General features: G+C 36.9%; 1 protein-coding gene across 2 annotated transcripts in view; it reads left to right on the forward strand.

The window, feature by feature from the left end:
• The window catches only part of PPP1R1B (protein phosphatase 1 regulatory inhibitor subunit 1B), a 52,889-nt gene that overhangs the window by 14,550 nt on the left and 21,104 nt on the right, over positions 1–17,235 (forward strand). For both annotated transcript variants that reach the window (XM_072404007.1, XM_072404006.1), the window contains exons 2-3: positions 10,484–10,544; positions 12,054–12,076. In XM_072404007.1, coding sequence (XP_072260108.1) covers positions 10,484–10,544; positions 12,054–12,076 — 84 coding nt within the window. The remainder of the gene's footprint in view (positions 1–10,483; positions 10,545–12,053; positions 12,077–17,235) is intronic.

A 17,235-nucleotide genomic window follows, 5' to 3' on the forward strand; every position in this document is an offset into this window, starting at 1 on the left:
TACAGTACAATGCAGTGCATTAGGGCAACCCATTCATTTTGAAGAATAGACCAAACAATGGGCACTTTTGTTCTAAACAACACATTACAATGTGTAGTGACAAAACAATGGATTGTGGTGCTCTGCAATGCAGGTCCAAAAGAGCTGCATTGCCTTAATGTGTTGGAGTGCAATTCAGGGTGAACAGCACCACAACATGCCAAGATGTATTAGAGAAACACACAGCATCACAAAAGTTTGTTTTGGCTCTAAATATATTTTTTAAATAGTTTTGCCAGTAAGAACTTTGGTAAAGTGCATTACCATATGTCTGACTGCCCTTCTGGCGGCACACAGCTATACTTTAGAAATATGTCAGGTTCTTTTCTAGGAAACACAAGCATGATAAGGTCATACAACTGCTTTACAAATTGTAATCTTTATTTTTTTGTGTTTTTCTTACACTTACACTTACATTTTTCTTACACTTACATGACAGCTATGTTGTTAAAGTACACTGATATTCCTATTGCCCATTTGAACAACTTTTCACAGTAGTTTTTTGACAAAATAATTTAGGGTAAACTTGACAAAGTTGTTATGCGTATGACCACCTTTATACTATGGGAAGGTCTGTAGATAATCAGATCTGTAGAAAGAGAAGCAGGGCATTGGATTTGTGCACATCCCATATTATTGCCCACCTTTAGTGCAGAAAGCACATATACAGAAACTTTTTAAAAGCCTCATTACTTCCCACCACTACATATCGCCCATCCTATTGTGTGTGAAATTCCCCCACCTACTAGATTGTAGGCTCTTTGGGGCAGGGTCCTCTCCTCCTGTATCACTGTCTGTATTAGTCTGTCATTTGCAATCCCTATTTAATGTACAGCGCTGCGTAATATGTTGGCGCTATATAAATCCTGTTTAATAATAATAATAAAAGCAATTTTTGTAGCTGATTTCACATGACTGCAGCTGATTAGCAGAAAACATTGAGTAAACTTCTGGCTGGTTTTCTTTTCTGCATACCTTTTATATAGTTGCTTTGTACATTCTGCACATTTTAGTTGTTCTTGAACTTGTTCCAAAGCAGAAAACCAGTATTGCATGTAGCAGATGCTAGATTTGGCTCAGGGTTTAGAAAATAAACCAAACGAGTTTCACAAGATCTACAGAGAAGATTTATACTACAAAGGGTTACTACTGGTGTCACATTAGAGGCTGACTAGTGAAGGTGATTGTATGAAGGCCATGCATTTCTTATCTGTGTGGGGAACTCACTGAATCTCAGTTTCAAATTACTCTCATATGATATTGGGCACAAGGTCAGTTCAGTGATGGAAGAAAAAAAAAACTTCATTAATTAGATAGACTTGGTAATGAAATGTCAGTGTGGACTGCAAGCTCAATGATACATGGACAAGGATCCTTTGTATTTGTTCAGCTACTTTTTGTATTTTGGTCCCATGTATCATTTGACCATTTTTCTTCAGTTGTTTGTACAGCCCAGCATTATGTGTTGTGTGGCTGAAATAATCAAACAATGTTTTAAAGTTTCATTTAAAGAATCATACTCCTACATCTAAATTTCTGCAGTTGTTTGCACAGTAAAGTAGATTAGAAAGGCACAATGGTGGCTACGGGAGTGGTGGAAAAAGTTGATCTTTCTGTGAGCAACTAGAAGGACAATGTGTCCTTTACTAACACAGAAATATTATATCTCATACTTCAGCTATGGTTGTCATGCATAGGTATTAATATGCATCAAAAGACATTGCATGATATCTGCCCTATAAAAGTGTTTGGAATCAATGTAATCAATCCCCTTAGATATCGGGCACAACTACATTGCAATTCTCTGTGGCGATGATGCAAATGGGATGAGAAGTATGAGAATAGGAGCTATACTGTATTTGTTGCTAAGTATCTCAGAATGTCCAGCTATTTCTCCTTTGATGTTGTTTGAAATTATGCCTTCAGTGCAAAGTTGTAGGCAGGAATATACTGTTCTGTATTGATTTTAGGTGCACTGGGTGGCCCCCTAAAATGAATGGGCTGCTGTAAAGCAACACACATCACTGGTGGCAACACTGCCCTATAGCAGTTGTATTAGCATACTATTGCAAGCTAATGAGCAGATGCTACAACCTAACTTTACAATAACACCCAACATTTTATAGCTAAAAGTGAGATGTGTTAAGCCCAAACCTTCCTCCTAAAGCAGGTACATGTATAAAAAACAAAGCGAAATAAAGCGAAACTGAAATTATTGGATGGGGGTGCACAGCATACTTGCACTCTATGGCCCTGATTTAATAAAGCTCTCTAGGACTGGAGATTTCATTAGTAAAGCCGGGTGATCCAGAAAACGTAGAATGGATCTGGTCCAGAATTTAGGAAATCTATTCCAGGTTTGCTGGATCACCCAGCTTCACTTATTAAAGTGTATTCTCTCTAGCCTTGGAGAGCTTTAATAAATAAGGGCCTATGGCTCAGTTGCATTCAGATATGCCTTCCATTGATGACAGGTCCATGGTTTTGTTGCTGCCCCCCCCCCCCCCCCTCATTACATCTTTCATGTCCTGCTGCTCTACTCTTCAGTCATTGTATGGCCAGTGATAATTCAGCGTATGTGCATGCATACATGGCTTTTGCATCATCTCCGACACCCAGCTCTGTTCTCTGAATACCATGAATGAATTGAGACTTACACTGCATGGGCTTTGCATTGGAAAAAGAAAATCTAGAGAAGCACTGCGCAAATATATATTTTGGCAAATGAGACCTCGAATGTCTCTTTTGCCAACAAAACCCCTTTACTTTCTTGCTCATACAGGTTCCCATTTATCCAAGTCATGGTATAGCTAGTAGCAGTTAGTCACATTTACCTGGACATATTCTTGTAATGTTAAAGAAGTTCCATTGCTTGTTTAAGACACTTTTTCAGTTCTAATGAAGTACCTTAGCATTTATTCACATGGGTAGCATGGACATCTGAGTTTTTATGAAATATAAGCTACATTAAAAATGAATACATTGTTTCCTGCATCCTGTCTATAAAGCAATCCTGAGCCGTCTTTGTTTTTTGTCTATAGACAATACGTTTGTTGTTAGCACCTCGGCACAGTGTTGTTTTATTAACCCCCCATTTGTTTTCCACACTGGTAGGCAGACAATAGTATTTATGAGCTTCAAACTATTTACTAAAACTAAAATCCATGAATAACTAACTGTCTAGATTGCTTTCATGTACCTGAGCCCTAAAAAAAGGGGAATTTGTGCTTAACACCTAAAATGTGATGGGTGTCAAATCTTTGTACTGTGCAAAAGAAAAATTGGAATCCTTATGGCTCGGGGCTGTTAATTTTTTGTCTCCATACAACATTTTTTTTGATGACTTTACTCACATTTAAGAGCTATATCCTAAGTTCCCTTCTTCGGTAGGTAGCCAGTCTTAAGCTGCGTACACACTTCCAATTTTTGTCGTTGGAAAGGATCTTTCACGATCCTTTCCAACGACAAGGGAGTGCAGGATGCATGAACGGTGCTGTACATACAGCACCGTTCATGCTCTATGGAGAGGGGAGGGGGAGAGCGACGGAGCGGCACCCTGCTGCGCGCTCTCCCCTTCCCTTTCATTAGGATCGGCTGTCGTCCATCGTCCGTGGATCCGGCAGGTCGATCGTCCGGACGATGGACGACACCGACTGTACACACGGCAGATTTTCGCCTGATAATTGGCCGATGCCGATTATCGGGCGATAAAAATCTGACGTGTGTACGTAGCTTTAGTTCTAGTTGAAGATCCCACTCTAGCCATCTCCATCTAAGCAATTTTTCTTCCAATATCTTATGTGTGGTGCTTGTTCAAAACAAAAAAATAAAAGGTCCACACTGTTTTAGATCTTATTACTCAAGCGGTTTTCTTTACATTACCATTCAAGATGCAGTGGTATTCATTCTTCAAAAATTTCACAAGAGCTGGTTACTCCTTAGAAAAAAATTACATGTTAATGCTAGGCACATTGCAGCTCCCACAGATTTCCCATCTGGAAGATAGAAAATACTGCACCTCCACTATGTCTTTTTTATCCCCCAAAGAAGGGCAGCATGTTTGGCTCAGCACGAGATCACAGGTTTGTATCCCGGCCAGGACACTATCTCCATGGAGTTTACAGGTTCTTCCTGTGTATGTGTGCTTTCCTCTGGGTACTCCAGATTCCTCCCACATCCCAAAAAACACGTACTTACGTTAATTGGCTTTCCCGCAAAAAATTGCCCTTAGACTACAATAATGACATATGACTGTGGTACAAACGTTAGATTGTGAGCTTCTTGAGGGACAGTTAGTGACACGTCTATGGACATTGTACAGCGCTGCATAATATGTCAGTGCTATATAAATACTGTGTAATATTAAAGAAGCAATGCTGCATATTCCCCTCAAATCCACAGCTTTCCCAGAAAATTTAACATTAAAAACTTTCCATCCTTCTCTTACTTTTCGATCATTACTCCCAACCCCCCAAATTCTTCCTGTCTTCCTATTAAAATGGAACCCATATAAACTCAAATAAAAAAACTGAATATGCTCATACTTTTATCTTAATTTTAAATATTTCAGCTCATGTGAAATATAAAATATAATTGTTTTATGCTATTCAACCTGTTATTTAAAATGTGACAAATTTATGGTAATGTTCCTGGTGTAATTGCCTTCAAAGTCTATAAAAAGATTTTTTTTGCTTTTGGGATGTTGTGGACATAAAGTTCAATAGGTCATTTCTTGAATCAGCTGGGCACAGTTTACACAAGAAAGCTCATGTATGGGTTACATAACCAGTAATGGAAAGAAAAATCATTACTCAGACAGATGTCATAAAGACTTACACACAACTTTATGAATAGAATGGATACATTTAGAAAGTGAATGCCAACATTATCCAGATGTTATATTTTTGCCATCAAAAAGCATAAAATGTGGAAACATTTTTTAGTTAATTTTTATCCCAGGACATTTAACATTAAAAAGGTATAAGGTGAACAGTGAGATGCATGAAATTGTTAAATTTAGGCATTGGTGTTTTATAATTTGTTCATTCAGAAAATGAAAACTAATAAAATATAGGGGCCTGTTCAGAAATATTTCCAAACTAAATTCATGCATCATTCATCCAGAATTCAAACATTTTCCAGTTAAAACCAATAAGAAAAATGTGTTAATCTTAGGTGAATGTTGTCTGAAACCTGTATGCAAATATTTATAAGTAGCCCCCATGGGATGAATCAATTTCCTGGTAGTTATTATGATCTACTAGTATCAGTGCTGACTGGTAATCAACTATGGCTCTCTCGATCTATATCCTTACTTTTGTTTGCTGTCTCAGAAAGTATTTGAATCAAAAATTTGAAATGACAAGTTTGAAATGGCAGTCCCGATACTTCTATTATTACAGGATACATTTAAAGCTGTAATTGTGCACTTTGCCTCTATAAAAATGATGGCTGTTATAAAGACTGGTCACTGTTGTTCTCATGTTATTCTTGAATCCACCCCCATGTAGTTTTCTACAAACCGTCTGAAGTAGGTAGAGCTGTTGGATTTCACCCAAAGCTCTGCTTTCTTCCAATTCTGTATAGAACACTATTGTGATGGCAGTATTACTTTTACACAGTAAAATCAAGGTTTGCAAAGTCATTCATTGCACAAAATGTGGACATATAAAGTTTGAGGCTAATGTGGAATATTTCAAAAGAAACCCTTTCCTGCAAGAAAGATTACAGCTGCTTTTTCAAATTTCTTTCTGACATACCCAATTTTTATATTTGTTCCATTCTGTGACTGTAAATATACTATAGTCAGTGGATCAGCATAGCCAGAACATTTCCATTAAATTACTCCAATGGTAGTAGTGGTGGGGTAAGTAAAATCTGCCTATAGATTCATTTTCTTGCCCACAACAGGGCACTATTTTAACATAAAAACAGTATTTATATTAATCTTTTGACTGAGCAAAAAACATGGAGTATACATATGTATTAGCAGTGTTTAATGTCACTATGCTGCCTTAGGAAAGGGCCCTGGCAAAGCTCTGAAATTTTATCTGATTCCATGATTATTTGCACAATAATACTGTGATAAGAATATTGTTGAAGTAATCATGACTTTAGACTTAACTGGCTCTAGAATGGCACAATAGTTTGTCATTTTAATGACAAATGAGCATTGTATAGAGAACCAGATGTGTTATGGTTATTGGAAAATCAGTACACCAGCCAAATGCACTAAAATGGCATAGAAAAACCACCACATGGGGCCTGATTTATTAAAGCTGTCCAAGGCTGGAGAAGACACATCTGGGGAAGCTGGGTGATCCAGCAAACCTGAAATTGATTTCCTTAAAAACATGTTAGCAAATGTTTTGAATCCTGGACCAAATCTTTTCTGGGTGTGCTGGATCACCCAGCTTCACTCATGAAAGCGTATCCGCTACAGACTTGGAGAGCTTTAATAAATCAGGCCTGTTGTTTCACCAATTTTTATTGTAAATTGAAATAAATGGAGGAAGTGTGCACATTTATGTGGCTTGAAGGGCAACATAGGAAAGATGAAAATTCCTCAATTGATGCTCTCTGTGGTCCCCCAAACCTGTTCATGGTGCTACAATATCATTAAAGCGTACCTAAACGCAGAAATTTCACTTTCCATAAAATGGTGGACCCTTTTATGCAAAGTAAACATTCTGTTTGTTTGTTTTTTTTAAGTGCCACACCCTTTTTTTTCTAAAAAATTCTCGATCGCCTATGGGATCGAGAATGAATGGGAGCGCATATCCTGGGATATCTACGTTACACATCCGAGGAGGCTCTTGGGTGCTCTTTCTGCGCATGACTGAGCATCTCTCTTGTGAAAAGGGAGAAATTTTCCGATCTCATGCATGCGCAGTGAGATTGGCAAATTTTCTTTCCAACCTACGTCACCCGATCTCGTGCCTGTGTCAGGTGATGTAGGAAGAAGAACCCAGAAGAAGAGGTGAAGATGGCACCGCTCAGGGCTAAGGCTCGGATGATGCAGGACCCAATGGGAGACACCTCTGGATAGATTGGACTGCCCTGCCGGATTAAAGGTAAGTGGATTTTTTTTTGTTTTAAGCACTTTTCAGTTTAGTTCCTTTTTAATGTTTATTTTGGTTACTGGTTAAAATAAGAATGTGAAACTAGGAATTCTTACTCCGCCTATGATGCTACTAATTGTTCATTATGTATGAAATGTAGGATGAATGCCATCAGTTGTGTCCCTAATGTTTTTATTTTGCACAAATCAGCACAAAGTGGTTGTGACTAGTAATATAATGAAGAGACAATAGTCCTGTTTTAGAAATGTAATGCAAGGTGATTCACAACAGCGACACAAATTTATTTCAACAAGACCTAACCTTTAAAATTCAGTATGCAATTGTAGAAACCATGTTGCTGTAAAATGAGCACAAGTAAAATGAAATGCAATTTTCAGAATTATGACAGAAATAGCATTAAAAACATGTCGTCTAAATAAAACTCCTAATGCACAACTGTACAATTACGCTTACTGAATAAATCTAAAGACACAAATTGTAATGCAATTTTGTGGGAATTCAGAATGGTGACAGACATAGCTTTTTACAAAATGTCACCAGAATAAAACTTCTCATGTGCAACAGTGCAAACTTTCTTACAGCAAAAATGAGGTCATGGAAAATGAACTGCATTTTTTTGGAGTTCAGAATGGTTTTAAAACTTCTTTGTAGATTGGGTACCCCCAAAAGTGGGAATGACAATTCCTGTTAAAAAATGTAGAAGTTGTGAAATTGCAAAAGAATGAAGAATAATTTGCAATGGTCACATAATTGTGACCGTAGGAGTGTGACAAGTGACAATTAATAACAGACTATTGCCAGGCCCAGCAACGGTTCCCAAACAGAAAAGATAACAAAATGTGCAGTATTTTTCCCATCACTGATGATTACCTAATAGACGTAGCAGAGTTCCCTATTCTTCTTCCAGCTGCTTATTGGTGCACTAGGGTAATAAAGGGAACCCACACTAAAACTTCAATTCTAGTTATCATATGTTTTGCTTGAGCAGAACTGAACTGAAAATGTTGGAAGAATTTTACAGGTTTCATGGTCAGCCTGAACAGCAACACTAATCTTGTTGACTGTGATTCTATAATCATGTTATTCCTTAAGAAAGGGCTCCTAAGTTCTATTACATTGAAATGTTTGTAGCTTATTTCCAAAATTCTGCCCCCATTCTGTTTTTATAATGTAGTAGTATGTCCAGTGTTTTTATAAATGTCATGTGTTATGTTTGGTCCAGTAACTCTGTACATCTGTAATTAGGACCACTAAGACTTATAATAAGAAGCACAACTGTTTGCTTTGTACAACATACAAAAGGACTTAGTGTTCGTTTTCTTCAAATTTGTGGCACATTACTTGCCTGTACTAATATAATCATTTCACCAGAACACTCCTTGACTGACTTCTGGCTTATTTAACAAGACACAAAGGGCCTGATTTATTAAATCTCTCCAAGGCTGGCTGATACATTTTCATCAGTGAAGCTGGGTGATCCAGCAAACCTGGAATGGATTTGGTCCAGAATTGAAAACATTTGCTAAAAAATAGCAAATTAATTTTAAGAAATCCATTCCAGGTTTGCTGGATCACCCAGCTTCACTGATGAAAGTGTATTCTCTCCAGCCTTGAAGAGCTTTATTAAATCAGGCCCAATGCGGGGCAGTCAACAGGACAGAGGAATAAAGGGCAAACACATCCACAGGCTATGGTTCCACCTTTGTGGTCTGTTTGTTGGCCCAGTCTACAAGTATATGTGTAGTTTGCTACTGAAGTGTTCTAGCTTCCCAGTAACTGGATTCTTCACATCAATCCAAACTATAAAAAATATATGAACTTTGAAATGCATCATGTAAATATAAGGCTTTTTTTTTAGACACCAATCAGAAGGTAGATTGCAAAACAATGTACCTCTTATCAGTTTTTTTTTTACTAATTTCTCTTCAAGTCAGGAAATACAAAACATACAGATAACATAACATCCACCTTTCGGAAGTACCTAGCTCCTTGGGAACTATTTTTCCTAACATTATTTTGAATTGGAATTTCGGCTATATTAACCTACCTAGAGGTAACCTCGAGTGTGGCTCGAGGGTAGAAAAAAGTTGCTAAAAGTGGTAACCCCGAGTCACACTCAGGGTAGGTAAACCTATGGGAAGGTTAGTAAATAGAGCGCTTACCTGATCCGCCGGCATCCCGCGCCGTCCAGCGCCGCGATCTCTGTCTTCTTTCTTCTTCCTTCTTCTGAACCCGATGAGTCACCGGGGAGTGTAAAAGCAGTACATTGTTTTCAAGAACATTTATTTTACAGTATATATAATAGTATGAGTATATTGTGTATTTTTTTTTAAATTTAAAAAAAAATTAAAATTGTTTTTTTAAATATATAGATTTTTTAATTTATTCAATTTATTGTTTTTACATGATTTTGTGTTTCAAATTTTATTATACTCATACTATATATAGATATATTATACTGTAAAATACATTATCATGAAAAACAATGTACTGCTTTTAGACATATAAAACCAGAAAGAAATGAACCGCTAGGGAGGTTAACTACTTTTGATGGCCTCACCTCCCTTGAACAAGCTTTTCTGTCGAAACGTGTTGGGGTAAATTGGACCTCCTTTTTGTTACCTAATGAATTTCCAATAACTGGAATTTACAAGATTGTTACAATTATTCCTTAGTAAATACTTAAATTAGTGGCCAACATTAATGCAACAAGTAAACGTTGCCCATTACTACAACATGCACATGCAAACGTATATTGTTTCATGTATTTACCTAATTGAAAAAATAGTGCACAAAATGCTCTTTTTAGCCCTAAATATATTGGGCCTGATTTATTAAAGCTTTCCAAGGCTGGAGAAAATACACTTTTAGTGAACATGGGTGATCCAGCAAACCTGGAATGATTCTTGTCCAGGATTGTAAACATTTAGGACATTTAAGAAATCAATTCCAGGTTTGCTGGATCACCCACATTCACTGATGATAGTGTATCCTCTCCATCCTCGGAGAGCTTTATATGTCTTTTTTATTAGCTTTTTATAAAAAATGTATGTAGTCTTTTTTCACAAAGCTGCCTGAATGTATTTTACATTGTTTGTCAGTTCTCATAAATTTGGGTGTAGATAAAACCTGTTTACCTTACATAGTTATCACTTGGAACAATATACATTGCATTGTGTACACACAAATCTACGCCTATATAATCCTATTAATACTTAATACACAACTCCTTTCCTATGCAACTGAAACAATCATGTTATGTAAAATAGCAAATATCAATAGAGATTAAATAGCTAGTGTTGACATTTAAAGTAGAGTGTTATCTCTTTGGACCTAAAAATTGTATGTTTGTTTTTTCATAGATCAGGAGGCGTCGACCCACCCCAGCCACACTTTTTCGTGTATCTGAACCTCAGTCACCAGGTGAGCAGGCACAAGTAAAGGACAGAAATTACTAGAAAAGTGACTATAAAGTGAGGGTCATTTTTTGATGCCATGGTACAGAGCTGTATAGTGGAAACAAACAAATACATGGCATCAAAAGACTTGGAAAAATATTATTTGGTGTAAAGGTGCATTTCTGCAAGATTTTTTTTTATTGTGCATGTAAGATAAGAGAGACACACATCACAGATACTATAGTATTATACCAAGTATAAAACCAGGTGTCAGGTGAACAAAGAAATCTGATTGCAAAAATAGGATTTATGTACTTTTTTACCCGGTGAAAAATTCACCCTCAAAAATTCCTGCATGAGAATCTTCCAGGTCTATATGTTTCAATGGCAGTTCCTAATTTCCACTGGGAAATGTTTGAAGGAACGTCAAAATCCTTGCTTTATAAATAGATCCCTTGGAGTTCATTGATGAACTCAGGAAGTATTTGACCTGTGGGCTTTACTGCCAACCGGCAAAGGTTTGACAAGGGAAAAAGAAAAGAAAAAAAAAACAGAGATAACCCCTCCTGCTACCATCAGGCCTCAGTTTTGCAGTAATACGGAACAGTCTGTTTAGGCTGAGTGAAAGGAGGTGGGCTGGTTCATGATAGGTTATTGGGATAGAATAGGGGATGGGTTGGAAGTTTAAAAATGGGGAGGAGAAAGTAGGGGTTTAAAGAGGGAGGAAAGAGGAAGTAGGAGGAAGTTTTGGAAAAGTGAGAGAGTGAGCTTCTCTCCCACCGTGTTATAGCTGAGGATTTGGAGGTTGGGTTGCGGTTTGGGTCCTCGGAGGACATCTTTAAATGGGTGTGGCAAAAGGGAGAACCCTCAAAGGTGTGGGATCTCCAAAAAGTTATGGTTATTTAAGGTGGTTTTAAGGATGAGCTGCAAGTAGTTTTCTCGTTCTCGAGCTGGTGGGCTCTGGAGCTTCAAACAGAAATGATGGTTTTGGCAGCTCCTTCCAGGGGTTTAGTGTGGTGAGTGGTGTCTCCGAGGGCTCTCAACTGGGTAGGAGTAATGATTTTTTGGTACAAATGTTAGATTTAAAAGGTTCAGGTTTTGGAAAAGTGTTATTGTTACTCAGGGTTGTTTATAGGTATTGTTATTTACTTTTGATTGTATTATGCTTGTTACTAAAATGTTTTGGTTATGGTAAACGTGTAAAATTAAGTTGTGCAAATAAAGTGATCATTATGGCTATTTTCCCACAAAAAGGAGTGTGTTAGTGTCGTGGTATGGTGAGAAAATGGGGGAGAGTGGAGTGAAAGAAGGAAACGTAAGGGCGTGGTAAGTATGGGGGGAGCATTCTAGCTATCTGGTCAAGTACCAAGAGCATGATCAAAAACATAAAGCAACAAATTTTGTATCCCTCAATGGACTCCATAAAAGAGGGTTTTATAGTTTATCACTTTTAAGTGATAACAGAAAATGTGCATGATACAAGTGTGGTTTGAAAGTTTTTGTTTTTTAAAAGTTTTTCTTTCTATCCTTGTAGATGATGACCCCACGTTATATCAGGTCAGTAATACATTTTACTTTATATTTTGCTAGTGTGAAATATATTTAAGTATATACTAACAGGAAGAAGTCACGTGTTCCAGCCTTCCCATATATTTGTGTTGGTTTTGTAGAGTTCTTTCACTTTCTGTCTGGTAAAACATCCACAGAACAGTAAATGAAGATAAACCTCTCAAGCACAACATAGCAGTAAAAAAACTAAGTATCCGACCTGAAAATCCTTATTCACTCGTCCTAAATAACAATTTAATTTATTTTGTACATTCACCCAAAACTCATTTAGTTATTGAACCCACCAACATTTATGTTTTTCTTGTGTTTTTCATAGGAAATGGTAACTACTAACTGTATGCAATTTTTCAAAGTCATTTAGGTTGGAGGAAAATGTTTCATTGGTTCATCAGTGCAGGTCCCAAATATCCCATCATCCTCAAAAAACATTAGGCAGCCCGAACACAATTTATCCCTAATCATAAAGGCATGTGTATTATAATCTTAAGTAAATGAAGGGAAAAAAAGCTAAACTTCATACACAAACAATAAAAAATAGATGCAAACAAGCTTTAAGCACATACTGAATGAAATGCCTTTTCAAACATCAGCATTTGAACGAATTATCCTACTTTTTAGTGCAACATGTCCTGTGCAGGTATGTCCTGTCCAAATAAAAGTAATATCTGTTCTTTATAATAAGAGAGGCCAAGTTGGTCTCAGAGCTCAGAGCTGAGGGCCTTGCATTGCACCCACCAGTGCTTGGACAAAGTTAGGTGACATCCAAGACAAGAATGGCTGAGTTAACCAACCCTTTCCCTATTCTTCTGTTAGGGGATGGATAAAAATTTTATGAACATTAGTCAGTCTTACACAGGGTACAAAAATTGGGTTGTATGCTGAACCATTTAGGTCTCTGGAAAACCAGACTGGATAGAGAAGATGTTGCAATGTGGTAAGTTAATGTACTTTAGTCTTAAGAAACAGAGTTTCCATTAACATGATCATAACCACAGTTTGTTCTTCAACCTGGGAAAGTAATTTATAACTCATCAAGTGTACACATATTATTCTGCAATTTGTCCCTTTTAGGCACTAGATTTAGTTTCCAAATTTTTGACTCAACAAAAAAATAAAATAAATAAATGACACAAATTAAAAAGTTAAAAAATTGAAAATTAGTTAGGTTACCCATAATGATAATAAAGGGTTAAAATGTGGTTTAAATGGTTGAGCTCCAGAGCCATTCTCACTTTTAACCTTTTACAAACCTAATAATTCAGTATTATCAGTATGTGCTATTTATTGTTTTAGGGATACTTCATTTTGGCAATAATGTCTTCAGAAATTAAAAATTTAAGTAAAAATGATAACAGTGAACATTTTATTTTGCAATTTGTCATGTAATTTCACAACAATATAATGATTTTAATGTAAGATTAAGGTTGAAATCATATTGTTGTGTTATTGTTGTGTCTATTTACAAACAGAATAAGGGTTTTTGTTTAGTTTTTTTTCAGTTGTTACTACAAAGTTAAAATAAATAAACAGTAAAATTTTATTTTTTTAACTAGCAAAACAAAGCTAAAAAAGAGTCAGGAAAAAAAAAAAGAATTAATTAAGAATAAATAAATGTAACAAAAGGTTAAAAAAGAATAGAAAAAACTAAATAAAACTTCACTATCTGCTTTCAGTGTTTCTCAACAACAAACACAAATTCGGCTGCATTTAGTTCTTTTCATAGCTGCCGATGAAAACATTGACCCTGATTTAGTTAATGTGAAGAATACAGAATGAATGCTGTATAACATTCAGTTTGCAAAGAAAATATTCATGGTGTCATTATTAATGATGGGGGGAAGTCATGCTGATTTTTTTCTGTAGTCTTTGAGTCTGGTTCAGAGGGATGGTGGAGTTGCAGTGCCACTACCACTTACTGCAGGTACCCATGGCTGTAGGATGGATGGTACAAGCATTGTCTTGCTGTTAAACAATGTATGGCAGTAGTTGAGAAAAATAGAAGATAAGAATCCAAAGGGAACCCAACTTCAATGGTTATTGGTTGCTAAACCTGTGAGTAATATATACAGAGCCAATAGAAGAAGAAAAGATGGATTTTTTTGGCAACAATAACATTTTAAACTTGTGTCAGCAAATTGTAGCATTCTAGGCCAGCGGTCGCCAACCAGTGGTCCACGAAAAAAATGTTGGTGGTCCACAGAATAAATAAATAAATTAAATAATTAATAATAAAACAAAAATAATATTCTAATAAATTCTTATATTCTGAATGACAGTTTTTGCCTTTATATTGCAATAAATTCACAAACTGTACTAGAGACGGAAAAACAAGGGAGGCGCAGCGTGACGTCAGTATGAGCCGTATGCTTAAGTATTGTTTCGGCCATTACAACAGTCACCCCACTCCTCCAATTCCGATTCTCATCCGATTGTTTTATTTTATTTGTAATTTCTCAGATGCTCTTTTAGATAACTATGACCTTAACTGTGTATTTTCTTTAACTGTTATATTGAATGGCATGAAATAGTTTAACTTTGATAACTATAATTTCTTGTTTGGTCTTAGATTTAAATGAAATAAACCCATAATGAGTGAGAAAAAGCAAACTAATATTTTGCATTTCTTTAGTAATACCAAAGATAATGCAACTAATAATAATAGTAACAATAGTAATACTTCACCTAACCGTGAGCTGATCAATAAATCAGACCCCCCACAGTCCTTGTCAGCCATCATTAGGAAGATCATTATTTTACAATTGTATTTATCTTTAAAAAAAAATCATATTAATGGTCCGTGGGATTTAAAATTAACAAATAAGTGGTCCGTGAGGTCTGAAAGGTTGGCGATCGCTGTTCTAGGCTATACAGAGCTCAACTGAGATAAAAATCAGCATATATAAGTGGAGTGATGCAGTTTACATTACACGGTATCAATTTTTAGTGATCAACTCGGATAGTGTCACAATCATATAGTTGTCCCTGTTTACTGGCGCGTTTCGCTGTTTGGCTTCCTCAGGGGATTCTTAGAGACCTATACTACCAGTGGACTATTAGTAGTTGGTAAGATAGTAACAATAGGAAGGAAATGGTTGTCAGCCTGAATAGACAAGTTTGGTATAGTTGAGAATTTTATGTATTCTCCTGTGGTAATATATGTTCTTGTGGTAACTTGGGAAGTAGTGTTTAAAGATAAACAGCTTGGACTACTGTTGCTATTACAGTGGTTTCTCCTGGAGATTTTGGAAAGCTAAAGAAGATCCCAGGTGTTGTCAGGTCTTTAGGTATTAGGAAGAATGGTTCCCAAGGATAATACTGAAAGGGATAGTGTCCAAATTCCCTGTTCAGATGCTACTATGTATCAGGGTGCCTAATGCCTGCTTCCTTTGAAGATATCAGCAGACATCAGGCACCCTTTGATTGTGTCAGACATCAGGCACCCTGATATATCTTGATTTTTGTAAGAAAAGGTTTCCATCCCACAACCCTACCCCAGTGTTCAGACATCACCAAAAGAACACTGTCCTCAATGCTTTGGGATTGTTTTAGTCAAAGTGGATGGAATTATGACCAGTTTCAAATACCAGTCCCTTTTGTCCCAAAATTTTTGGATGTCTGCTTTTGCTACCAGCCTATTGTAAAAAAAATTTTAAATATTTTTACCCTAACAGATTCGGTTTTCAATTCAATTGTACAGGTTATAGGTCACATTAAAGGCGAGAAATGGTTTTTAAATGATTTATTATGGTCTCATTTTTTATATCACAGAAACAGGGAGTTTTAGCAGTGGTGTGTACACTTTTTTATATCCATTTTACACCTTACAAAAAAAATTACTTTTCAGATGTTAGATAACTACTTTTTTTCTGAGTGGATTAAATTTCAATTGAGATTGCCAAGTGTATTTAACGTTTCTCCATTCAGCTCCCGTGTGTTTTATTAGATGCTTTCCAAATCCGATATATCTTCAAATTTTTGGCAAAGTAAAAGGTAAATTTTTCCACTTTCACGAAATCCACCCTCCTCCCTTCCTTTGGGAAAACCCAAATGATGCTGAAGGTTTCATGTTTTTTTTCTCTGGTCTTGAGGATTTTGCTAAGAGAAATATCTGATGTGCCATTTTAAGGGGGCTGTGGAAAGTACAAATATGGAAACACTGATTTGTAAAGGGGCTGTGATCTCTAGCAGTCTCATACATTAGGCCTGATTTAATAAAGCTCTCTAAGGCTGGAGAGGATACACTTTCATCAGTGAAGCTGGATGATCCAGCAAACCTGGAATAGATCTGGTCCAGGATTGAAAACATTTGCTAACAAATAGAAAATGGCTTAAAAATCTATTCCAGGTTTGCTGGATCACCCAGATTCACTGATGAAAGTGTATTCTCTCCAGCCTTGGAGAGCTTTAATAAATCAGAGCCCTTGTGTCTTCAGTCCATGACTGTCTCCTGAATCATGTTTACAGTCTTCTTTAGAATCTTTTTTTAGTCTCTAATCATCTTCTGCAGAATGTCTAGTCTTTAAACATCTCTCATAGAATGCTTGTACTGTCATGTCCATAGCCTCTTGCCATCTCTTGTAGCATGCCTCTACCCCCTAACCAGCTCCTGTTCATCTCTGTAGCCTCTGACCTGAATCACTTTTGGCATGTTTGTAAGCCCTAACCATCTTCAGTTGCATATTTGCAGCCTTTGACCATCTCTTGGATCATGCCTGTACCCCCTAATCATCTCCTGTTGCATGTCCTCAGCCTCCTATCTTTTTCTGTATCATGCTTGTACCCCCTAATCATCTCCTGTTGCATGTTCTCAGCCTCTTATCTTTTTCTGTATCATGCTTGTACCTTCTAATCATCTCCTGTTGCATGTCTGCAGCCTCTGAATATCTCTTGTATGAAGCCTGTACCCCCAATCTCTGGTGGTAAAATTTTGTTTTTTGCCGCTCTGGCCAGTATGCCCCCTCCAGTGTGGTCAGGAGAAGGACCCCGCTGGGGGGGGGGGGGTGGGCGCACCAGCCAGAACCATGGACTGTGTCTCCCATACGGATCGCAGGCTCGTGGGGTTGGGCAGTTTGTTTTTCTGGACCTCAGACCTGCAATAAATGAATGGGCAGGTTTTGGTATCATGACATCACTATGGAAGAGGTTTG

This window comes from Pyxicephalus adspersus, chromosome 3 (assembly GCF_032062135.1).
Source record: "Pyxicephalus adspersus chromosome 3, UCB_Pads_2.0, whole genome shotgun sequence".
NCBI lineage: Eukaryota > Metazoa > Chordata > Amphibia > Anura > Pyxicephalidae > Pyxicephalus > Pyxicephalus adspersus.